This window comes from Mus musculus, chromosome X, assembly GCF_000001635.26.
Source record: "Mus musculus strain C57BL/6J chromosome X, GRCm38.p6 C57BL/6J".
NCBI lineage: Eukaryota > Metazoa > Chordata > Mammalia > Rodentia > Muridae > Mus > Mus musculus.
The window spans coordinates 11,317,080-11,342,945 of record NC_000086.7 but is presented as its reverse complement, the minus strand read 5'-3'; the positions used below and the strand labels follow the sequence as shown (position 1 = coordinate 11,342,945).

Genomic DNA, 25,866 nt, shown 5'->3' with positions numbered 1-25,866 from the left:
CATCTTCCCATGTTCCCAGGCTTTCAGACCCAGAAGAAAGAAGCCTTTGTTCACCAGCTTCCTCCCCTTGTTCTTTGGTGTTTCTTGCCACCACAGTTGTCCTTGTACAACGTGGCTCAAATGGACTGTCCCACAAGTCCAACCCTAGATTATCACTCAACACTTCCTGCCAAGGCAGGAAATGACCTTCTAACTGTCCCTTCACAGTGTGCCATGCCCACATATGCTGCCAAGATGTTATGCACAGCAACAGTGCTGTCAAGCAAGACACCTCCTTGCTGGAACTCTTTCATTGCTTCCATTCTCTCACCAAATATGACTCAGACAGCTACTTTTCTCTACTCTAATTATGTAGTCAATGTGAACAAGCCACTAAGCAAGCAAGAAGATACCTGATACTCACAGACCTCTGTGCTTGGCTTATAGGGCTAGGCCATGTCTTCTTGCTAAGCATACCCCTCCCCAATAGCAATCCACTCCACTCTTGACTGTTTTGCTTATCTTTCTAATGTGGCACCCTGACCTTGAGATAACACACAGCTTTAGTTAAATTTAAAGGACCCTGCCTAGTTACAGTGGAGCAATGAGCACTTCTGTCATAGCATCTATCAGGTATGCCTTTGTCTTCTACTCACTCAGGCATGTAGAGGATCCTGGGGTCAGATGCTGGCATTTCTACATACCTGCATCAGAAGCTTTGGCTTGAGATACAATAGAAGCCACAGATCATAGTTACCCTCTGTTTACTATACTTCTGGGCACTGTGTTTTCCTCATCCACAGGAATAGCTTCCTGGCCTTCCACAAGAGCACTGAAAAAGGCGACTGAGGGCTTCCTTTTCATAACAGATGAGAAAACTGAGAGCTGAGTGGGTGGTGCCACTAGCCCAAGTTCCCATGACTTGGAAGTGGCAGAGTTGTGTGCCTCCTACCTTGGCCTGTCACCCTGATGTATGCATGCTGTGAAAACCAGCCTGTTCTATGTTCTTCTGTGCACAAGAGATGAATGAATGTCAGGTCTACAGAGGAAACATTTTACTGGCAACCACACTCTGGGTCATTGTCCCAGCTCTGCATGCTGCTTTGCCAGAACAACTCTAGCAAGAGGCTTCTTCCCAGTAGTGAGCTTCAAAATCTGCCTTGAGAAGTTGGGGATAAAAAAATCACTAGAGTTGCTCCCAGCTGAGGAGAATTCGGTGGGACTAGGCACGACTTTGTCTGTAAAACTCTTTTCTGACAGTGAATGGAGCAGCTGCCTGGTGTGCAATAGTGACTGGGACCTGCGGTGGAGAGAAAGATAGGTGAGGGAAGATACGACTTGGTGAGGAGACACGACTTGGCAGTGGAGACATGGGCCTGAAGACTCTGGGTCACAAATCTATTCCAAACACTCACATTTTAAAACATTTAGATTGATGGATCGGTGTCTTAAATGGACAGTTGATAATTGCACATCTTTGTCGGGTATGAGGCAGTGTTTGGGAGCTTCATACCTCATGTAATGATCAACTCGGGATATTGTGCTTCTCCACCATCTCAGGTGCTTATCATTTCTTGGCGGTGCGAGCATTCTAAATCCTTTCTTCTGGCTGTTTTGAATTATACAAGATGACGCTGTTGACTGTAGTCGCCCTTCTGTGTAATAAAATACCAAAATGTATTTCTACTCTCCGGCTGTGACTTTGTGCCCATTAGGCAATCATTTCCTTTTCCCTCCTTCTTGCCCTCCAAGGAGAATTCTGCCCACATACAAAGGAAGTTAAGGATGATTACCTCCACCAGTTAATTTTGAGTGTATTTTCCTTTTCATGAGAGTGCTATATCATACAAATCTGTCTAAATACATTTAAAAGTGCTCTTTTAATAATGAACCACACAATAAAAATCCCAAGAGCCATGAAAGCCTTGTGTTATTGAATAGTGACATTTTTTTTTTCTGATTGGTATACCTAGCATGTTGGTAATTCTTAAAAGTGATGAATCTCAGACTCAATCGAATATAAGGGGCATGAGAAGGTGCTCCTGACGCTATCTTAAGCATCTGGGAAGACTGTCTTGAAAAAGTAACATCAGTTGACTCAAGTACAGGATGCTGGAAAAGGACTCTACTCTTCTTAGGAAGGAAGAACTGCAAATGTAGTCTGCATTTCTTCTCTATCAAAAATATTTATTTATTTATTTATTTATTTATTTATTTATTTTTATTTATTATTTCAGGTGTGTGGATGTTTTGCTTATATGTATGTGCTACATGTGTGAAGTGTCCACAGAGGGCAGAAAAGGGTATTAGATCCTCTGGAACTGATCTTAGTCCTCTGGAAACCAGCCAGTGCCCTTGACCTGTAAGCCATCTCTCCAGCCCCATCTGCATTTCCTTTTATTCTCATGCAAGTTTCCCCATCAGCTGTCTATGGCTGCCCAGAAAGTTCTGCTGCCCACTTCCTAAGGCTCTTCGGGGTCAACTGTGCTGACTTAAGTTAATCTGGGGGAAAATGACAATAATCAGAGCAAGAAGACTCCAGGGTTTTTTTTTTTGTTTGTTTGTTTGTTTTTTTTTTTTGAAGTGGGGGGGGGGCAGGGAGACAAGCAAGAGGCAACAACTAGTTCTTCCAACTTACAAGTCTTCATGCTACTGTGACCTACTGATTTCTGTATATGATTCTGCCTTTTGACTTTTCATACCATAAGCTTTCTTTTGGGTGAAAGATAACACTAGAGGCTTTAAAAATACTTCCTGGTCCATGAAAAAGGAATATCTTAGTGCTATAGCTCAAAACGGAAATGGCTGCCAAGGACTCAAGTATTTGAAGATGTGGTCCCCAGTTGGTAGCACTGCTCTGAGAGGAAGTGGAGTATAGCTGGTTGAGTTGGTTCATCATGAGTGAGCATTTGGGAATTAGGACTTCACTCTGTTGTCATCTGGTTCTGAGTCTTTATGATCACATTGTGAGTTAGCCTCCTTTGCACATCTCACTACTATAGGTGGAACCATCTCCACAGTCAGTGCATTTTCTGCCATGATGGGCCAAAATCCCCAGAAACCATGAGCCCTGCCAAACTTTTCCTTTCTTAAGCTTCTTCTGTCAGGCATTTTGTCACAGTGTGGAGATTTGGATAGGAATGCCCCCCCATATGTTTGAATGTTTGGCCAATAAGAATGATACATTTAGGAAGTGTGGCCTTGTTGAAGTGGGTGTGGCTTTGATGGAGGAAGTGTGTCATGTGGGGTGTGGGTGGTATTGAGGTCTTATATGCTCAAGCTATAACCAGTGTGGCACTCTATCTTCTTGCCTGTAGATTCAGATGTAGAACTCTCAGCTCCTTCATAGCACCATGTTTGCCTGTATACTGTTACTATGTTTCTCACTATGATGATAATAGACTCTGAAACTGTAAGCCAGCCCCAATTAAATGTTTTCCTTTATAAGAGTTGCTGTGGTCATGGTGTCTGTTCACAGCAATAAAAACCCTAGTCTATGTTCATGGAAGGGAGTCCATAAGAGCCTCTGGAGGTTTGAAAGTGTTCTTCCAACTAGGAAGGAGACAAAGATGAGATAAATAAAATGTTATCTTTATGTTAAATATAAATCAATGGGCTAATCTATAATCACCAGGAGTAATGGTGATGGTAACTCTCCATTCTTCCTCCTGGAAAATATAGCTAATTCATAATGAGTCTTTCCGCTTTTGTGCCAGAATTTTCATCACACTGGTATTGGGTAGGCCTTGCTAATCAGTTAGGGAGCTAATGTCACCTCGGGGGAACAAAGAACTGGACTCATAGCCAAGAGATCTGGCAAACAGGTCTAGCTTTGCTTTCAGCCAGCCATGTGGCCATGAATAGTAATTGAACCTCTCATAGCCTCTGTTGGCTTATTCGTAAAAGGAGGGGATGGTTCTTGTGCTATCTTAATCCATTTCTAATTCTCATGTTCTAAGACTCTGAAAGGAGCTGTGGCATTGGAAATCCACGAGGGCTTAGAAGTCACACCTGCAGTTTGGAGGTCTACCATTATGCCTCTAAATACTCTTTAAGGAAACAGAGGGATAAACCTAGACACTCAGGAGATTGTAGTCAAGTTTGGAAGGTGATACGTGTTTTTGAAAGAATGAGGAAAATAAGAAACTCTGATACAGAGAGAGACATTACAAACTCACAGAGCAGGAATTTATCTTGGGCTTGGGAGAGTTATATCTGTCTGCTATTGCCATAATCATGCTGTGTAACAAAATCTCGACAATATCTCAGTGGCCCATAACAATACACATTTATTTCCTTCCCAAGTGTGTCATTGTCAGTGACTGTGAGCTGGACACATGCGTTCCTGCATCTACAGTCATCTGTGGGGCAGCTGACTAGCCTTGCACATCATGGCTAGGCTCGATCATACATCTGAGGGGTAGCTTTTTATCAGTCCATCTAGCAGGGCTTTGCTTGGTGTGACTGGGGTGCTTTGGCTCTGCTCTTTGCATCATTCTTTATATGATTTTCTATAGCATGCTGTCATGTTAATAGATTTAGTGGAAGCACACAGACAGAAATACAAGAGTGCTTATCGCTGGCATTACTCTGCTGGCTCTCACGGAGAAAGGCAGCCATTTTCAGAGTGTGCTCTGCTACCTTGAAGCTGTGCTGCCCTCGAGCTCAGTGGTTATTTTCTTCACATGCAAACTTGCTGAGCCTTCTTCTGGATATGACAGGCAATCTGCACAGGTGGTTAAGATGCTAAACTCCAGAACATTGTAGCAGCATATGATAGTTTAGGGAGTCAATGGAGGAGGATACTTGGCCCTTTTGGCTTTGCACCTGTATGAGTTCAGATGGACTAATCCTTAAGTCCATTCTGTTTTGCTTTGGGAAGTAGTTCAAAGTCCAAGCTTAAGCAGCAGCATCATTTAGCTGAGCCAGAGTGATCCTTACTCTCACTTCTTTACTGTTTATGCTTTGTGATCATGCTGCCTTCGTCTTTGAAAACCAACTCCTCCTGACCACTGGGCTTCAGTTTGACTTTATTTTACCCACTGCAATGTTTTTTAGCATCAGGTCTGGGCCACAGAGGCCTTGGTTTCTTTAGAGACTTACAAAGAAGTTTTGGATCATGGCCTAGATGTGTGTAGAGTTATTACCCCATTCCATGTTATTATGACAAATAAGATTAACATAATTGGCCAGGAGGGATTGGTATTGAGCCTCCACCTCTAAATGGTGACTCTAAATGAAGGATTTTTTTCTTGCAGTGACCTTGAAGGTTTCCAGAGTGACTGGGTTGTATACTATACATCTTCAGCCTTCACTATCCTTCCTTCCCTTCCTTCCTTCTCTCTTCCTCTCATTCCAAGAGAGCTGACATGGGACTACCTGCTCTCTACAGTACTAGCAAGAAAATTGACCTCAGACTCTGATTTCTCGAAATTCTCAGCTGTGGTACCAAACATGTTTTCCACAGTTGGCTTTGTCTAGTTCACAAATACAGGTAAAGGGATCCAGATCTACTGAGACATTTTATCATTCAGTCCATGCCTGAAATCAGTCAAATATGTCAACATTTTTGGTAAAATGGCATTTGGGCTTCCAAATGGGTTTCCTGTTAGGCTATGCCAGACAGAGATGAACACTGGGAAGAGACTGCTGGCTGATGAGACATGTCAGTGAGCTCAGACCTGTAGCCGAAAACTAGCTCAGGACAAAAACAAGAGACAGACGAACACTATTTTCTTTCCTTGGCATCTCCCTGTCTCACTTCCTCAGGACTCTCTGATCATCTTCCTACTCAAGGAGGGCCTTTTCTATATATGCCCTAAACTCAGGCAGAGGACACAGAAAATATGCAGTAATCCTGAGTTAGAGTGACAGTTCATCAGAATTCCAGGTATAGCTGCTGCCTAGGGCTTTTCCCTTCCGTGAGTGTATTAGTTACTTTTCTGGAACTGTGATAAAATATCTAAGTGAAAGCAAATTATCAGTTATCATGGCGGGGGGCAGGGCAAGGCACCACAACATGAGCATAAGGCTTCTGCCTTGAAGTAAGGAAGAAAGGGAGGCAGAGGGTGGGAGGGAAAGAAGGAGAGAGAGAGAGAGAGAGAGAGAGAGAGAGAGAGAGAGAGAGAGAGAGAGAGAGAGAGAGAGAGAGAGAGAATATGAGAGAATATGAGAGAATATGAGAGAATATGAGAGAATATGAGAGAATATGAAGAGGAACTGGAGCTACACTATAAAACTTCAAGTTCTCCCAATGATGCACTTCCTCAAGCTAGGTTCAACCTTCTAAAGGTTCCATGACCCTATCAAATTGCGCCACCAAGTGGGGATTAAGTTTACATACAGGAGTCTATGGGGGACATTTGACATTCAAACCACAATTATAGAGGGCCTTCAGAGCCAGAAGATCCTCCCCATAAAGACTGATGTCTAGTACAGAAGTTCAGGCACCCTAATAGATGGTAATTAGGATATTATGACAGGAACTTTTGCTTGAGTGATCCTACACACGGGTGATCTAACTTTCCCTTGCCCCTGTTTTGTCTGGGGAAGGGCAAGCTAGAGGTAATGGTCTTATCAAGGATTGAAAGATAGGTCATTGACCAAGTTCACCCAGTTACCTTGTATCAGAGCTTTGATCATCTCTTTCTCTTCTACCACTAACCTAGGGTAAAATGCACCCTTCTCATCATACAGTAAAAGTTCTCTGCACTCTGATGGATTAAGAAGGTCAATAAATATAAGGCAGGGAAGCAGGTGGGCTGAGAGTAGCTTTTGTATCTTCTCCCTGGACCAAGTCCAGGACTCTGAAAGCTGTGGCTTTTGTTCTAGTGGAAACATCAGAGCAGCTTCTCATCGCCAGACAGAGAGGAGAGAAAGTCCTGGAAGTCACAGACTTGCTCCTGCGTGAGAAGGTCTACGACATGCAGAGCCAGGAGCAGAGCAGGCGGTGTCTGGAGGAAGAGCTGCCTCCTTTGCCAGTGTTCTGAGCAGCCTGGGAAAATCCCTTTGGCCACCCCCTGAACCTCAGTTTCCTCAAAAACATGGAGGCAAGGCCTTCCTAATCAACTGCAAGTGATTGTTGTGTGGTGCTGCCAGGAAAAGTCTAAGTTTAAGCACAAATCCAACATGCCAAGAAAAAAGATGAACTTTTTGCTTGAGAGCTCACACAGTGGCTCAATGGAAGAGGGCTGTATGGGCTTTTCAGTAGTTCCTGTAACAGATGACTGTGGGTTTGCTGACTTACAACAGCACACATTTAGTATTAGGGTTCTTGGAGGCAGGCACTGAAAATCAGTCTCACTAAAGCTTCTGTTAAGGTACCGGGAAACCTGTTTTGTGGAGGTTCTGAAAGGTTCTGGCTCTACAATATGGCCTTTCCCAGCTTCCAGAGACCACTTGCATGGCATAGTTCATGTCCCTTTCTTCACATCACCCTCTTTGCTTCCAACATCACATGCTCCTAATGACACTGGCTATTGGCTCCTGGATTCAACTGGATCCCCTCTGATAATCTAGGATACTCTCCCCACCCTAAGATTGGTAACTTCATCTACCTGCAACATCCTTTCTGTCATGAGAAGTAACAGAATTCTAGACTCTGGGGATTAGGAGGAGGAGGGTGTGTGTGTGTGTGTGTGTGTGTGTGTGTGTGTGTGTGTGTGTGTGTGTGTGTGTGTGAAGGCTGCTATGATGCCTGTTCTCCAGCAGAGATATTCTCTGCACCACTTCCAGAATGTGTCCTGGCCCAGCCTGCTAATATCCTGACCATATCTCTGTGGGATTAGGCATTTTTGTGCATGTCTATTAGACACCTTGCTGTTAGCACCTGCCTTTCCACCTGCAGGCTTTGGCTGGTATGCCTTACTCTGGCATAAGAGTGTCTTTCTTGTGCACAGGGCAAGTGGAGGAAGGGTGAAGTCAGCCCTATAACCCTTGGAGAAACCTTTGCTGCTGCTGGACAGGATTAATACAGTGGGTTAATTCCCCATCTGTCCTGGCCCTAGAGTGGGATAACTGGAGCCCATTCTAGCCTGTCCCCCAGAACTCCCCAGAGGGACAGGTAATCTAGCATCTAGCATCTGTACCGTCCCATCCTGTTTATCTTCTACCACAGCTCCTCCTGATGGTTACTAGAATGGGATCACAAATAAACCACGGGCACTCAAAACCTAACCTGTAAGGCTTCTTGCCTATATTTTCTTTTATAGAAAATATTATTTTATGTATATAAGTATTTTACCTGCATGTATGTCTGAAGGCCAGAAGGGCATGTTGAATTCAATCCCCTCGACCTGGAATTACAGATATTTGTAAACTGCCATGTGGATGCTGAGAGTCAGTACTCTTAACTGAGCTGTCTTTCCAGACCCTGGCTAATTATCTATCTGTCTGTCTGTCTGTCTGTCTATCTGTCTATCTATCCATATATCTCTATCTATCTATCTATCTATCTATCTATCTATCTATCTATCTATCTATCTATCTATCTACCTATCTATCTATCTATCTATCTATCTATCTATCTATCTATCTATGTGTATAAGTGTACATGTGTATATACTTTTTACAAACCTCCTCCATGATATCTTCTTGCTTGTAGAGTCATTTTAATCTCATGCCACCTACTTACCTTTCCAAGTCTTCCTCTTCCTCCAGTGTCTTCCCCACACAAGCCCTCCAGTGGCTTCCTGCCCATCTGAAGAGGCCCCAAGAAGTAATTTAGGTACCAGGCAACTGGGAGAGATAGCACAGTAGGCAGACAAAGCACAGTAGGCAGACAAAATCCACACATTCTGAAGAAGCTAGACTATATGAGATGAAGTTTCCTTCACTAGAGATTAACCGAGTCATGATACATAAGTGACTCAGTCTGTCTAAACCTCAATGTAAAGATAGTACTAGAACCTCCCTCATAGGCTCACATTGAGTGATGACCTTGACATTGATGGCCTTCTTAGAACAGTGTGTGGCCCTGGCAAGAATTCCCTCTAAATAATAGGCATTGGTGATCTCTTTAGCAAGTTAGTAGACAGCACGTTCAGAGCATTTCAAGTACCCTTTTCATTTGTTAGTCGAACCTAGGATAAAGCAATTGGTTTTGCTGAGAGCTCAACCACATGTTCTATCTTAGAATGTAAGCTATTTGAGAGCAGACTGGTCTGTGCTATCTCAGTTCGGCCTCAATATCTTCAGCAGTGAGTTGGCATTTGATTGTGTTTTTCAAAGAACTAGAGAAAGCAACCACATCTACAAAATGATGGAACGGGCAGGGACTGCACAGGAAGAGGCAGGCAACTTCTCCAGTAGTTCTGCACAAAGCTCATCTGCCCCCTGACAGAGCAGGTGGAATGGGCAGTCCCAGAGGTTCCCAGCAGCTGGGAAGCCCTGGGCAGCACACAACCAATTTTGCCTCTGGAGCTGTGATAGACAGAGACCTACTGCCTGGATCCTTCTTCAAGGAAGGGTTTTGCTGTCCAGATGTGAGGAGCATGGTCTACAGACAGCCTGCAGCTGTCAGCTCCTCTGGTGAAGCACCTACGTTACTGAGAGCTGTCTGGCCCCTGGTCATGCATTCTTCTGGGTGGTCCTAGTGCTGCATCTAAGTGGTGTGTGTGTGTGTGTGTGTGTGTGTGTGTGTGCGCTCAGGCAAGCCCATGTGAAGACACAGCTATTTCTACCTAATACAAGCCTTTCTGCAGGCAATCCTGCTACTGAATACTTTGCTGCCTTAGTCAAATACAGCAACAGTTCCTTGCTTTCCTCTCTCCCTACTGGCAGCCTCCACCCCTGTCAAGGTCTATCCACCCACAAGTATAACTGTCCAACAATCTTGCATCATAGACTACACCTCTGCTTCCCAAAGGCACAACCTTGGGACAGGAACCAGGATTTCACCTCTTCAAGTTTAAGTGAATGCTTGATGTTTTCTTTAGATGTCCACAGACCCAGAATGAGGTTGTCTTTTTTTTTTCTTTCTGGGCATTTAACTCCTCAAAGGTATTACAGATCTGACTACAGCCTAGAATATTTGGCACTCCTTGCTGTATTGCCTAGGCAAACAAGGGCTGCTCAACTTCCATCTCCACTTAGAATAGTAAATTTAAAAATCTACTTCATTAATACAGAGTGTTCTTTTTTGGAATTTGTGATGATTCAGAGAGATGCCTAGTGAGCACTTGTTTATTTCACTTTATCAGGGAAGAGGAGCTTGCCAAGCAGAGAACTTCAGCAAGATGCTAAAGGTATTTTTTTCTACAGCTTTACAGAGGGGGAAAAACCTCCCACCACTCTAAAGACAATTTACAGTCTCCAGAGCCACACAGCAGTCTTGTCAGTTTATTAACACCCAAAACAACAGTCTTTGCAGGCAACCCATTCGTGGTCCCTTTGGCACATCTCTTTGAACTTGCCTGTCCTTTGACATTAACCAAATCCTTAGTCCCATGAGCTCAGTGCCCTCCCCTAGCCCTACTGGTAGCTCCCGCCTCTGCTGATCCCTGTCTATTGTGCTTCCTTCAATCCCTCTCACTGTCTTGTCTCCCAGACTCCACCTCTTCTTTCTCCATCTCTGCTTTTCAGACAGGAGAGTAAGTTCTAGATCCCATGGGTTATACCACGAAGAAGGCCGTACACTCTCAAGGGTTTTATAACAGCCACTGATGTGATAGCTACGTTAAGCTGGGCCTGGTAGCTTATGCCTGCAATCTCAGTTATTTGGGGATTAAGGCAACTGGACAACTCAATCAAACCCTAGTAGTAGGAGCTGGGATGGAGCTCATTGGTAGAGTACCTGCCTGGTAATGTCCTAGATTTGATCCCTAGTACCACGGAAAAGTGAAAGCAACATTTGCTTTTCTTTTCTTGTCAAACATTTAAAAATACTTCCTAAATATAGCCAAAGGGATCTAAGTCATGCCAGAGACAACTGCTCAAAGAGACACATGCTTATTTTGGTACTCTTTCTTCATAATAGCCAAGATATGTAATCAGTCTGGATGCCTACCGATAGAGAAATGGAAAATGAACACAAGAAGCTATCTGCAATTGATGGCTGCAAAGAGAAGGAGAATCAGTGTTCTGTAGGCATGTGGCTGAGGGCACATGGCTATATTCCAGTAGATGGTTCTACACCCGTGAACATATAGGTAGCACCAAGTGGACTCAGTGGATTTCAAAAACAAACAGAGCACATGAAATTGGAAGTGGGGAAGTAAGGAAGGGAGCATGGGATAAATGGGTGGAGTAAGGAAGGGGACATGGGACAAATGGAAAGGAAGGGAAGGGGTGTATTTGTTCAAAACACATTGTATGAATGTATGAAACTCTCAAACACTCAGAATGTGATCTCTCTCTCTCTCTCTTTCTTACAAACACACACACACACACACACACACACACACACACACACACAGTGCTATTTTCATGAAATAGTTAGGATTGGAGGTCCTCTTATTTAAAGAAAAAACCAGACTCTAAAGAGACAGAACAATCCACATTCATCCTCCCATAGGTTCAACCTAGATTGCACATACACATGCAGGTCAGGAAAGTAGGAGGACTATTTGCTGCAGGGCAAGAGTCCAGAAGAGGGTACCAGAGGAGAAGTACGTGAATCCCTGAACAAGGACGCCATTATGAAAGCCACCATCTTATACAATGAACAAACAACAACAGATGTTTTCTGGGATGCTAAGGCAGGAAGACTGCCATGAATTCCAGGCCATCCAGGGCTCTCTGGTAAACCTCTGCCTCAAAACAAACACAAACAAACAAACAAACAAACAAACCAAAACAAAACAAAAACCAACCCAATCCAACCAACCGAAACCAAACAACAAACAAATGAACACTACCATCACCACCACCAACAAAACAAAAGAATCTAACCTTCTAGCTACTCCCTTCTAGCTTTGTATATACTAATCAGCTAGCAAGTCCTTGTCAATGGGAGAATTTGGAGTTGGCTTGACAGCCTCCGACACTCATCATCCAGGCCTGGTACCATTTACTTCCTGGAGTCCCAGCAGGTTGTACATTAACTGCATGGTTCTGTGGGAATGTCCCCAGGACCAGCAGGCTTGTGCCAGCCAGATGCAAGCTCATACATCAGAGGAAATTCTCACTTGCTGCAATCTGCTGTGATCTCAAGCTTTCTGAGAAAGGACCCCTTTTAAAATGGCAACCATGACCTTGGCTCTTTGTGATTCCTGGGGACAGAGCTGGCTGGGTTTCTGGCCTGCGGCTCAGCCTGCAGGCACCCAGAACTTCCAGACAATTACAGTTCCCCTGGAATTGCCCTCACTCCTGATTGCTATTGGTTAATTACAGGACTCTAGGCTCCAGACTCTCTTACCCACCCATATGTCACATCCGATGTAACTAACGAGTTCTCAGCAGCACAGGATTTGGGGATGTCTGTGGCAATGTTGTTAAATTTGATGCATTACTAGTGCTAGCATGCTTCTCTCCTCAGAGAGGGGTCCCCTTTCTCCCCTGTGACTTTTTAGCCATGGTGGTGCAAACCTTGAGCTCTGGCAGCTGTAATTCTGCAAATTTCCTAGGGCCACCCAAGAGGATTTTACCTTTGTGGTGCCGCCTCCTCCTTTTCCTTCCATTAGCAGCTCCTTCTTGTCCAAAGAGCTTCAAACTCTAACTAGTGTTAGTCTGGAAGAGACAATCCTCTCATTTTAGCAAAGCAGACTACTGAGATAGGCCTAGGGAGACTTGTCTAGTCAGAGTTGAGTTTATTGCCTTTAATTCAATTCAACACAAGCCTGCCACCAATCTAGGTGCTTTCAGGACGGTAGACAAACATAAGCCCCTGCACTCAAGGTATTGTCAGGCTGGCCAAACAAAACAAGACCCTGATAAACATTTGCATACACTTCATTCAGAGGCTGTTCACTAAGTCAGTTCTAGTAAAGACTAGCCACTGTAACGTAAAGCCCCTCTAGCGCTATGGCTCAGCAAACTTACCTCATTTGTTCTCCTTGTGACAGCCCTGAGGTCAGTCGCTTAGCTTTGTAGGTGGTTATTCTGAAATCCAGGACCCTGTGTTTTTGTACTCTGCCCTCTGCTATTTTATTGTGCTCATCTAAAGGGTCAAAGCCAGACTGGGACCACACTTGGGTTCTAGCTTGTAAAAAAGTAAAACAAGCAAGCAACTCCAAAAGCAATGTGTGGCAATGTACACACACACACACACACACACACACACACACACACACACATCCTGCATCCTACTGAGGAAACTTTAGTGCAAAAAGGGGTGGGACTGGGACTATCACCTCTTTCTTGGTGGTGTATGTCCAGAAAAAATAAGGATGGCTTTGGGGAAATAGTCACTCTGTTTCCTTAACATTCTACGGTAAGCTAGTGATTTCTTTGCCTACAGCAGAGATCAAGAAGATGGGGGTGCTGACCTCAGAGAGCTTACATTCCAGCAGGCAAGAGAAAGATGAATGACTTCTGTAGCATGAAGCAGGATGGAATCCAGATCTGACCCCGGGGCCTGTGCTCCTAAGCAGTGTGCTCTAGGAGTCCCAGACTTCAAAGCTCTGTCTTTGCCAAAGCTCTTATGCTTAACATTGGCCAAAGATTTGTGCCAAGCTCAGGATAAAATCCAGATTTTGTTCGCAGTGCTCTGGGAGAACTGGGCCCTGCCCGCCTACAGAGCTTACTTTTGTGAGAAGATTTCTTTCAAGTTCTTGGCTTTGGTCATGATGGACTACTTACAGTTTCCTGAAAACATATTATGCTTTCATCTTTCTGGGCTTTGGCCTCAAATTGTCGCTTGGTTTATAACACCTGTCCCATCCTAAATGATATCTGATGCCCTCGTTCCATCCCTTCACCTGGACCCACTGCTTTCAATTGTGACCACTTACCCTGGTGCATTGCTGTGAGGCCACAGACAGGGTTCTTGAAAGCGCTCGTGCTTGAGAAGCAGGCAGATCTGGCACCGTCCGCTCTTCACCCGCTCTTGCTGGGTGACTTTGGGAAGGTATGGGGTTTCTCTCTCTGGAGAGAACACTATGAGAAGAAGAATTGGGTTCAAATGGGCCTGGAACAGAGCGCTCCATGAAGGGCATCAACGCGGTTGTTATTGTATGTCTCTAGCCCCGCCCCCCCTAGAAAATGCACTGGGATTAGGATTTGCCCTATATGTGCCTGTGAGAGTAAATGCATTGATTATGTTCATTTATATTAAGATGAAAAGGAGTTACTATCATAATACCTTTGGAATATATATATATATATATATATATATATATATATATATATGATTGTGTGTGTTTTGGGCTATATATATATATATATATATATATATATATATATATATACGATTGTGTGTGTGTTATATCATATTATATTATATTAACCCATAGAAAGGAAGTTGAGGAAGCAGATCACTGGTTAAGAACACTTGATGCTCTTACGCTCTTTCAAAGGATCTGGGTTCAGTCAACAGCACTGATGTCCAGTGGCTCACAATCATCTGTAACTCCAAGTTCCAAGGGATCCACCACCTTCTTCTGACCTGTAACTACATGGCATTCAGTCTCTGTCTCTGTGTATGTCTCCCTGTCTCTGTCTCTGTCTTTCTCTGTTTCTCTCATATAAATAAATAAATAAATAAATATGAAAAGGAGCGGCTGGAGAGATAGCTCAGCATATAAGAGAACTCAGTGCTTTTCCAGAGACCTGAGTTCAATTCTTGGCACATTTGGTAGCTCACAATCAGCTCCAGAGTATTCCACACTGTCTTCTGGCCTCCACAAGAATATTCTCCCACACATGAGGCCCTTGGTCATCAGTTGTCATCGGGTTCTGGTGGATCAAACACTGATGTAGCACCTGGTTTGAAGAGTTGGCAGAGCTGTTCGTTGTTCTGTACCACCAAACCTACATCCTCTGGAGCTATGCGCTTCCTGCCAGTGGTGTAGGCCACCTCACCAGCCAGTTCGAGGATGTTCGATGATAAGTACTCGAGCACACTATCGAGGATTACAGGTGCAGAAGAGCTCAGGCGACCGGAATGATTTCCCTCTGGTAAAAAACGATCTACAAGGCTAAGAGGAAACTCACCTCTCTGGGAGTGGGTTCTTTTCTGTCTTCTTCGCCTTTGCATTTTCTTGGCCATGATGTCTGTGTGGAGGTTTTGGCTCAGATGGCCCTCTCTGTTGGCCCAAGGCTCTCCAAATAACCAACCTTCTCACCCACCTATGTAGTTATCCTTGAGAGGGCTTTGTTACAACATACTTTATCACTGGTAGCCACTGAACTCTGGTGTTCAGTGCAGAAATGCCCATATTAGGAAACAGCTCACCTTACTGAATATGTCCTTTTTATCTTTTCTCATTTTCATGTGTGTGTGAGACTGTGTGAGTGAATGTTTGCCTGTGCTCCTGTGTCCTGTGTGGCCACACACTTAAAGGCCTGAAGTTGATATCTAGACTCACCCTTGATCAGTCTTCTATCTTATTTACTAAGATGAGATCTCCCAATCCAAGCCAGAGCTCACCAATATAGTCTTACTAGCCACCTTGCTCTGGAGATTCTGTCTTAGCCTCCCACAACTGGAATTGTAGGCAGGCCACTAAGCCCACCTGGTTATATCCTCCTCTCATGGGAACTCTTTCTCTTAGATTTTTACAATCTGACAAGACCTACGTGTTCATGGTTTCTTCTTGATATGATGAAATTTTTCTAGATTTTGCTGACAGGACCCTGATATAGCTCTCTCTTGTGAGACTATGCCAGTGCCTGGCAAATACAGAAGTGGATGCTCACAGTCATCTATTGGATGGAACACAGGGCACCCAAAGAAGGAGCTAGAGAAAGTAAGTACCCAAGGAGCTAAAGGGGTCTGTGACCCTATAGGAGGAACAACAACATGAACTAACCAGTACCCCCAGAACTGTGTCTCTAGTTGCATATGTAGCAGAGGATGGCCTAGTCGGCCATCAATGGGAGGAGAGGCCCTTGGTATTGCAAAGATCATATGCCCAGTACAGGGATATGCCAGGGCCAGGAAGCAGGAGTGGGTGGGTTAGGGAGCAGGGTGGGTGGGGAGGATATAGGAGGATTTGGGGATAGCATTTGAAATGTAAATGAAGAAAATATCTAATAAAAATGCCTTAAAACAAGAAAGAAAAGTAGCCTGAGCATGTGCAGACAGGGGAGGAGAAAGATGCCACTGTTCAGAGGAAACAAGGAATGGTCAAGATGACATGAAAAGAATGTGGTACCCTAGGACATGAAACTAAACTCTTCTGATTCTGCTGTGAAAGCTGACTGGACAGCCTCTGAGAAGTTCTGTCTAAAAGGCCAGCAGCGGCATAAGCCTAGGAGCTGATGAAAAGTGAACACCCCAAATGTGGACACTTACAGGCAGGGGCCCCAGTGCTAAGTTGGAGCAGCTCCTGAGTGTTAGTTATCCCATATATGTTCTGTGAAACATTAGGGGCAGAGTTTATACATAATACATGAAAACTCTCTAAAACCCAGTCTCAACCTCTGATGACAGGTCCTGCATTATTTTATGATGTATCCTATCACTGAAAACCCAGAGCTCCCTTCTGAGAACAGCACTGAAGATGTTCATAAATAAGTTCGTTAATACTGTGTAACTATTTCGACCTGCTTGAATTACAAGGCAGTTAGACAGTAGCATTTCTCCACTACTGTTATTTAGATGACCAGTGTGCCTAAGACAGAGGGCACATTCTAGCACTCAAAGACAGAGGCAGTCAGAACTCTGTGAGTTCAAGGTCAGCCTGGTCTACAGAGTGAGTCAGGACAGTGTAGAGAGACTCTGTTTCAAAACCTAAGAAAAGGAAGTAGAGGAGAAGGAAGAGGAGGAGAAAGAGGAGGAAAGAAAAAAAAAGAAAAGACTATAGAAGCATATATCTACACAGCATCATAGTACTATATAACTACTAATTCTTGTATAAATCCTTTTGTAATGAGGCAGAAATTCTAAAAATTAAAAAGGAAAACCACCTATATTTTCTATTTTGCATATTTTTATTATTTTTTAATCTTTTTCTTACAGTCCAGTCGTTATCCCCCTCTAGGACTGCCCTCTGACTGTTCCTCATCCCATACCTCCTCTCCTGTCTCCAAGTAGATGTTCCCACTCCACTAGATCTCCCTACTCCCTGGGGCTCCAAGTCTCTCAAGGGTTAGGCACATCTTCTTTCACTGAGTCCAGACCAGGCAGTCCTCTGCTATATGTGTTTTGGGGCCTGGGACCAGCTAGTGTATGCTGTCTGGTTGGTGGCTCAGTATCTGAGAGATCTCAGGGTTCCAGTTAGTTGAGCCTGCTGGTCGTCCCATAGGGTCTTCTTCCAGCTTATCTCTTCTGGTTTCACCATCATTGCTCAGTGCTGAGGGAAGGCTCCTGACCCTTGAACCTCATGCCAATATTATGCCACACATGGTCTCCCCCATCCCACAGTCATTATCTTCTAACCTGAGACCTAACCTCCAAGGAAACCTTTCAAACCACAATCCATGTCTTCATCCACCCATCTCCAGTTAGCAGCATCTCATTGGGAATCCAATGTGCCTGGGAGGCTGAAGCCAAATTCCTGGCCTTCCAAGGCCTTGTGGGCTCACAGACTACCGGGACAGCTTCTCTGCCCTCTTTGCCTTAGCCAAATCCTCCCACTGCCACCCGGTCAAAAGTGCTTACACATCACCATCTCCTCCCACCAAGACCACTGCCCACATGGCCCCTATTAGAAATTTCCTCTGGAAATCAAGTTCCCCATATTAACGACAGCTTCAAACCCACCATCACCCTCCCAGTTGGTTCATAGCAACCTCTAGCTCAAAATGAAGAAACAAAGGAGCCAGGATCAATGGGTTCGATCTAGATGCTTTAATAGCATATTTGATTTGCTCCCCCAGCTAGTAGGACACTGGGGCAGGGTGAGGCCGAAGGTGCGGTGAACCTCCAGACTCTTGAGACCCAGGCATCATCAGTTGTCATCCTCATTCACTGATGTGCCACCTGGTTTGAAGAGTTGGCGGAGCTGTTCGTTGTTCTGTACCACCAGACGTACATCCTCTGGAGCTATGCGCTTCCTGCCAGTGGTCTGGGCCACCTCACCAGCCAGTTCGAGGATGTTCGATGTTAAGTACTCGAGCACACTCGTGAGGAATGAAAGTGCGGAAGAGCTCAGGCGACTGGAATGGAATTCCTCTCGTAGGAAACGATCTACAAGGCTGAAAGGAAGCTCACCTCTCTGGGAGCGGGTTCTTTTCTGTCTTCTTCGCCTTTGCATTTTCTTGGCCATGATGTCTGTGTGAAGGTTTTGGCTCAGATGGCCCTCTCTGTTGGCCCGAGGCTCTCCAAATAACCAACCTTCTCACCCACCTATGAAGTTATCCTTGAGAGGGCTTTGTTACATCATACTTTATGATATCACTGGTAGCCACTGAACTCTGGTGTTCAGTGCAGAAATGCCCATATTAGGAAACAGCTCACCTTACTGAATATGTCCTTTTTATCTTTTCTCATTTTCATGTGTGTGTGAGACTGTGTGAGTGAATGTTTGCCTGTGCTCCTGTTTCCTGTGTGGCCACACACTTAAAGGCCTGAAGTTGATATCTAGACTCACCCTTGATCAGTCTTCTATCTTATTTACTAAGAGAGATCTCTCAATCCAAGCCAGAGTTCACCAATATAGTCTTACTAGCCACCTTGCTCTGGAGATTCTGTTTTATCCTCCCACAACTGGAATTGTAGGCAGGCCACTAAGCCCACCTGGTTATATCCTCCTCTCATGGGAACTCTTTCTCTTAGATTTTTACAATCTGACAAGACCTACGTGTTCATGGTTTCTTCTTGATATGATGAAATTTTTCTAGATTTTGCTGACAGGACCCTGATATAGCTCTCTCTCGTGAGACTATGCCAGTGCCTGGCAAATACAGAAGTGGATGCTCACAGTCATCTATTGGATGGAACACCGGGCACCCAGTGAAGGAGCTAGAGAAAGTAAGTACCCAAGGAGCTAAAGGGGTCTGTGACCCTATAGGAGGAACAACAACATGAACTAACCAGTACCCCCAGAACTGTGTCTCTAGTTGCATATGTAGCAGAGGATGGCCTAGTCGGCCATCAATGGGAGGAGAGGCCCTTGGTATTGCAAAGATCATATGCCCAGTACAGGGATATGCCAGGGCCAGGAAGCAGGAGTGGGTGGGTTAGGGAGCAGGGTGGGTGGGGAGGATATAGGAGGATTTGGGGATAGCATTTGAAATGTAAATGAAGAAAATATCTAATAAAAATGCCTTAAAACAAGAAAGAAAAGTAGCCTGAGCATGTGCAGACAGGGGAGGAGAAAGATGCCACTGTTCAGAGGAAACAAGGAATGGTCAAGATGACATGAAAAGAATGTGGTACCCTAGGACATGAAACTAAACTCTTCTGATTCTGCTGTGAAAGCTGACTGGACAGCCTCTGAGAAGTTCTGTCTAAAAGGCCAGCAGCGGCATAAGCCTAGGAGCTGATGAAAAGTGAACACCCCAAATGTGGACACTTAGAGGCAGGGGCCCCAGTGCTAAGTTGGAGCAGCTCCTGAGTGTTAGTTATCCCATATATGTTCTGTGAAACATTAGGGGCAGAGTTTATACATAATACATGAAAACTCTCTAAAACCCAGTCTCAACCTCTGATGACAGGTCCTGCATTATTTTATGACGTATCCTATCACTGAAAACCCAGAGCTCCCTTCTGAGAACAGCACTGAAGATGTTCATAAATAAGTTCGTTAATACTGTGTAACTATTTCGACCTGCTTGAATTACAAGGCAGTTAGACAGTAGCATTTCTCCACTACTGTTATTTAGGTGACCAGTATGCCTAAGACAGAGGGCACATTCTAGCACTCAAAGACAGAGGCGGTCAGAACTATGTGAGTTCAAGGTCAGCCTGGTCTACAGAGTGAGTCAGGACAGTGTAGAGAGACTCTTTTTCAAAACCTAAGAAGAGGAAGTAGAGGAGAAGGAAGAGGAGGAGAAAGAGGAGGAAAGAAAAAAAAAGAAAAGACTATAGAAGCATATATCTACACAGCATCATAGTACTATATAACTACTAATTCTTGTATAAATCCTTTTGTAATGAGGCAGAAATTCTAAAAATTAAAAAGGAAAACCACCTATATTTTCTATTTTGCATATTTTTATTATTTTTTAATCTTTTTCTTACAGTCCAGTCGTTATCCCCCTCTAGGACTGCCCTCTGACTGTTCCTCATCCCATACCTCCTCTCCTGTCTCCAAGTAGATGTTCCCACTCCACTAGATCTCCCTACTCCCTGGGGCTCCAAGTCTCTCAAGGGTTAGGCACATCTTCTTTCACTGAGTCCAGACCAGGCAGTCCTCTGCTATATGTGTTTTGGGGCCTGGGACCAGCTAGTGTATGCTGTCTGGTTGGTGGCTCAGTATCTGAGAGATCTCAGGGTTCCAGTTAGTTGAGCCTGCTGGTCGTCCCATAGGGTCTTCTTCCAGCTTATCTCTTCTGGTTTCACCATCATTGCTCAGTGCTGAGGGAAGGCTCCTGACCCTTGAACCTCATGCCAATATTATGCCACACATGGTCTCCCCCATCCCACAGTCATTATCTTCTAACCTGAGACCTAACCTCCAAGGAAACCTTTCAAACCACAATCCATGTCTTCATCCACCCATCTCCAGTTAGCAGCATCTCATTGGGAATCCAATGTGCCTGGGAGGCTGAAGCCAAATTCCTGGCCTTCCAAGGCCTTGTGGGCTCACAGACTACTGGGACAGCTTCTCTGCCCTCTTTACCTTAGCCAAATCCTCCCACTGCCACCCGGTCAAAAGTGCTTACACATCACCATCTCCTCCCACCAAGACCACTGCCCACATGGCCCCTATTAGAAATTTCCTCTGGAAATCAAGTTCCCCATATTAACGACAGCTTCAAACCCACCATCACCCTCCCAGTTGGTTCATAGCAACCTCTAGCTCAAAATGAAGAAACAAAGGAGCCAGGATCAATGGGTTCGATCTAGATGCTTTAATAGCATATTTGATTTGCTCCCCCAGCTAGTAGGACACTGGGGCAGGGTGAGGCCGAAGGTGCGGTGAACCTCCAGACTCTTGAGACCCAGGCATCATCAGTTGTCATCCTCATTCACTGATGTGCCACCTGGTTTGAAGAGTTGGCGGAGCTGTTCGTTGTTCTGTACCACCAGACGTACATCCTCTGGAGCTATGCGCTTCCTGCCAGTGGTCTGGGCCACCTCACCAGCCAGTTCGAGGATGTTCGATGTTAAGTACTCGAGCACACTCGTGAGGAATGAAAGTGCGGAAGAGCTCAGGCGACTGGAATGGAATTCCTCTCGTAGGAAACGATCTACAAGGCTGAAAGGAAGCTCACCTCTCTGGGAGCGGGTTCTTTTCTGTCTTCTTCGCCTTTGCATTTTCTTGGCCATGATGTCTGTGCGGAGGTTTTGGCTCAGATGGCCCTCTCTGTTGGCCCGAGGCTCTCCAAATAACCAACCTTCTCACCCACCTATGAAGTTATCCTTGAGAGGGCTTTGTTACATCATACTTTATGATATCACTGGTAGCCACTGAACTCTGGTGTTCAGTGCAGAAATGCCCATATTAGGAAACAGCTCACCTTACTGAATATGTCCTTTTTATCTTTTCTCATTTTCATGTGTGTGTGAGACTGTGTGAGTGAATGTTTGCCTGTGCTCCTGTTTCCTGTGTGGCCACACACTTAAAGGCCTGAAGTTGATATCTAGACTCACCCTTGATCAGTCTTCTATCTTATTTACTAAGAGAGATCTCTCAATCCAAGCCAGAGTTCACCAATATAGTCTTACTAGCCACCTTGCTCTGGAGATTCTGTTTTATCCTCCCACAACTGGAATTGTAGGCAGGCCACTAAGCCCACCTGGTTATATCCTCCTCTCATGGGAACTCTTTCTCTTAGATTTTTACAATCTGACAAGACCTACGTGTTCATGGTTTCTTCTTGATATGATGAAATTTTTCTAGATTTTGCTGACAGGACCCTGATATAGCTCTCTCTCGTGAGACTATGCCAGTGCCTGGCAAATACAGAAGTGGATGCTCACAGTCATCTATTGGATGGAACACTGGGCACCCAGTGAAGGAGCTAGAGAAAGTAAGTACCCAAGGAGCTAAAGGGGTCTGTGACCCTATAGGAGGAACAACAACATGAACTAACCAGTACCCCCAGAACTGTGTCTCTAGTTGCATATGTAGCAGAGGATGGCCTAGTCGGCCATCAATGGGAGGAGAGGCCCTTGGTATTGCAAAGATCATATGCCCAGTACAGGGATATGCCAGGGCCAGGAAGCAGGAGTGGGTGGGTTAGGGAGCAGGGTGGGTGGGGAGGATATAGGAGGATTTGGGGATAGCATTTGAAATGTAAATGAAGAAAATATCTAATAAAAATGCCTTAAAACAAGAAAGAAAAGTAGCCTGAGCATGTGCAGACAGGGGAGGAGAAAGATGCCACTGTTCAGAGGAAACAAGGAATGGTCAAGATGACATGAAAAGAATGTGGTACCCTAGGACATGAAACTAAACTCTTCTGATTCTGCTGTGAAAGCTGACTGGACAGCCTCTGAGAAGTTCTGTCTAAAAGGCCAGCAGCGGCATAAGCCTAGGAGCTGATGAAAAGTGAACACCCCAAATGTGGACACTTAGAGGCAGGGGCCCCAGTGCTAAGTTGGAGCAGCTCCTGAGTGTTAGTTATCCCATATATGTTCTGTGAAACATTAGGGGCAGAGTTTATACATAATACATGAAAACTCTCTAAAACCCAGTCTCAACCTCTGATGACAGGTCCTGCATTATTTTATGACGTATCCTATCACTGAAAACCCAGAGCTCCCTTCTGAGAACAGCACTGAAGATGTTCATAAATAAGTTCGTTAATACTGTGTAACTATTTCGACCTGCTTGAATTACAAGGCAGTTAGACAGTAGCATTTCTCCACTACTGTTATTTAGGTGACCAGTGTGCCTAAGACAGAGGGCACATTCTAGCACTCAAAGACAGAGGCGGTCAGAACTATGTGAGTTCAAGGTCAGCCTGGTCTACAGAGTGAGTCAGGACAGTGTAGAGAGACTCTTTTTCAAAACCTAAGAAGAGGAAGTAGAGGAGAAGGAAGAGGAGGAGAAAGAGGAGGAAAGAAAAAAAAAGAAAAGACTATAGAAGCATATATCTACACAGCATCATAGTACTATATAACTACTAATTCTTGTATAAATCCTTTTGTAATGAGGCAGAAATTCTAAAAATTAAAAAGGAAAACCACCTATATTTTCTATTTTGCATATTTTTATTATTTTTTAATCTTTTTCTTACAGTCCAGTCGTTATCCCCCTCTAGGACTGCCCTCTGACTGTTCCTCATCCCATACCTCCTCTCCTGTCTCCAAGTAGATGTTCCCACTCCACTAGATCTCCCTACTCCCTGGGGCTCCAAGTCTCTCAAGGGTTAGGCACATCTTCTTTCACTGAGTCCAGACCAGGCAGTCCTCTGCTATATGTGTTTTGGGGCCTGGGACCAGCTAGTGTATGCTGTCTGGTTGGTGGCTCAGTATCTGAGAGATCTCAGGGTTCCAGTTAGTTGAGCCTGCTGGTCGTCCCATAGGGTCTTCTTCCAGCTTATCTCTTCTGGTTTCACCATCATTGCTCAGTGCTGAGGGAAGGCTCCTGACCCTTGAACCTCATGCCAATATTATGCCACACATGGTCTCCCCCATCCCACAGTCATTATCTTCTAACCTGAGACCTAACCTCCAAGGAAACCTTTCAAACCACAATCCATGTCTTCATCCACCCATCTCCAGTTAGCAGCATCTCATTGGGAATCCAATGTGCCTGGGAGGCTGAAGCCAAATTCCTGGCCTTCCAAGGCCTTGTGGGCTCACAGACTACCGGGACAGCTTCTCTGCCCTCTTTACCTTAGCCAAATCCTCCCACTGCCACCCGGTCAAAAGTGCTTACACATCACCATCTCCTCCCACCAAGACCACTGCCCACATGGCCCCTATTAGAAATTTCCTCTGGAAATCAAGTTCCCCATATTAACGACAGCTTCAAACCCACCATCACCCTCCCAGTTGGTTCATAGCAACCTCTAACTCAAAATGAAGAAACAAAGGAGCCAGGATCAATGGGTTCGATCTAGATGCTTTAATAGCATATTTGATTTGCTCCCCCAGCTAGTAGGACACTGGGGCAGGGTGAGGCCGAAGGTGCGGTGAACCTCCAGACTCTTGAGACCCAGGCATCATCAGTTGTCATCCTCATTCACTGATGTGCCACCTGGTTTGAAGAGTTGGCGGAGCTGTTCGTTGTTCTGTACCACCAGACGTACATCCTCTGGAGCTATGCGCTTCCTGCCAGTGGTCTGGGCCACCTCACCAGCCAGTTCGAGGATGTTCGATGTTAAGTACTCGAGCACACTCGTGAGGAATGAAAGTGCGGAAGAGCTCAGGCGACTGGAATGGAATTCCTCTCGTAGGAAACGATCTACAAGGCTGAAAGGAAGCTCACCTCTCTGGGAGCGGGTTCTTTTCTGTCTTCTTCGCCTTTGCATTTTCTTGGCCATGATGTCTGTGCGGAGGTTTTGGCTCAGATGGCCCTCTCTGTTGGCCCGAGGCTCTCCAAATAACCAACCTTCTCACCCACCTATGAAGTTATCCTTGAGAGGGCTTTGTTACATCATACTTTATGATATCACTGGTAGCCACTGAACTCTGGTGTTCAGTGCAGAAATGCCCATATTAGGAAACAGCTCACCTTACTGAATATGTCCTTTTTATCTTTTCTCATTTTCATGTGTGTGTGAGACTGTGTGAGTGAATGTTTGCCTGTGCTCCTGTTTCCTGTGTGGCCACACACTTAAAGGCCTGAAGTTGATATCTAGACTCACCCTTGATCAGTCTTCTATCTTATTTACTAAGAGAGATCTCTCAATCCAAGCCAGAGTTCACCAATATAGTCTTACTAGCCACCTTGCTCTGGAGATTCTGTTTTATCCTCCCACAACTGGAATTGTAGGCAGGCCACTAAGCCCACCTGGTTATATCCTCCTCTCATGGGAACTCTTTCTCTTAGATTTTTACAATCTGACAAGACCTACGTGTTCATGGTTTCTTCTTGATATGATGAAATTTTTCTAGATTTTGCTGACAGGACCCTGATATAGCTCTCTCTCGTGAGACTATGCCAGTGCCTGGCAAATACAGAAGTGGATGCTCACAGTCATCTATTGGATGGAACACTGGGCACCCAGTGAAGGAGCTAGAGAAAGTAAGTACCCAAGGAGCTAAAGGGGTCTGTGACCCTATAGGAGGAACAACAACATGAACTAACCAGTACCCCCAGAACTGTGTCTCTAGTTGCATATGTAGCAGAGGATGGCCTAGTCGGCCATCAATGGGAGGAGAGGCCCTTGGTATTGCAAAGATCATATGCCCAGTACAGGGATATGCCAGGGCCAGGAAGCAGGAGTGGGTGGGTTAGGGAGCAGGGTGGGTGGGGAGGATATAGGAGGATTTGGGGATAGCATTTGAAATGTAAATGAAGAAAATATCTAATAAAAATGCCTTAAAACAAGAAAGAAAAGTAGCCTGAGCATGTGCAGACAGGGGAGGAGAAAGATGCCACTGTTCAGAGGAAACAAGGAATGGTCAAGATGACATGAAAAGAATGTGGTACCCTAGGACATGAAACTAAACTCTTCTGATTCTGCTGTGAAAGCTGACTGGACAGCCTCTGAGAAGTTCTGTCTAAAAGGCCAGCAGCGGCATAAGCCTAGGAGCTGATGAAAAGTGAACACCCCAAATGTGGA

The 25,866-nt window shown here is 44.9% G+C and overlaps 4 protein-coding genes across 4 annotated transcripts; all 4 read right to left on the bottom strand.

Annotated features, from left to right (window-relative positions):
- Positions 1 to 14,794: 14,794 nt before the first annotated feature.
- On the bottom strand, positions 14,795 to 15,124 carry H2al1j (H2A histone family member L1J). Its single transcript, NM_001114529.1, has one exon. It carries the CDS (start codon positions 15,122 to 15,124, stop codon positions 14,795 to 14,797), a length of 330 nt encoding a protein of 109 aa, NP_001108001.1.
- A 2,845-nt stretch (positions 15,125 to 17,969) lies between these two features.
- H2al1i (H2A histone family member L1I) lies at positions 17,970 to 18,287 on the bottom strand. Its single transcript, NM_001242954.1, has one exon. It carries the CDS (start codon positions 18,285 to 18,287, stop codon positions 17,970 to 17,972), a length of 318 nt encoding a protein of 105 aa, NP_001229883.1.
- A 2,764-nt stretch (positions 18,288 to 21,051) lies between these two features.
- On the bottom strand, positions 21,052 to 21,493 carry H2al1h (H2A histone family member L1H). The gene has a single exon (NM_001242953.1). The coding sequence runs from the start codon at positions 21,452 to 21,454 to the stop codon at positions 21,137 to 21,139; it is 318 nt and encodes a 105-aa protein (NP_001229882.1). The 5' UTR covers positions 21,455 to 21,493; the 3' UTR covers positions 21,052 to 21,136.
- Positions 21,494 to 24,181: 2,688 nt separating this feature from the next.
- Positions 24,182 to 24,690, bottom strand: H2al1g (H2A histone family member L1G). Its single transcript, NM_001242952.1, has one exon. It carries the CDS (start codon positions 24,619 to 24,621, stop codon positions 24,304 to 24,306), a length of 318 nt encoding a protein of 105 aa, NP_001229881.1. The 5' UTR covers positions 24,622 to 24,690; the 3' UTR covers positions 24,182 to 24,303.
- Between the last annotated feature and the right edge of the window lie 1,176 nt (positions 24,691 to 25,866).

Excerpts from the sequence above, each read along its gene's own strand:
- H2al1j (NM_001114529.1), bottom strand. The coding sequence starts at position 15,124 with ATGGCCAAGAAAATGCAAAGGCGAAGAAGACAGAAAAGAACCCACTCC.
- H2al1i (NM_001242954.1), bottom strand. The coding sequence starts at position 18,287 with ATGGCCAAGAAAATGCAAAGGCGAAGAAGACAGAAAAGAACCCGCTCC.
- H2al1h (NM_001242953.1), bottom strand. The coding sequence starts at position 21,454 with ATGGCCAAGAAAATGCAAAGGCGAAGAAGACAGAAAAGAACCCGCTCC.
- H2al1g (NM_001242952.1), bottom strand. The coding sequence starts at position 24,621 with ATGGCCAAGAAAATGCAAAGGCGAAGAAGACAGAAAAGAACCCGCTCC.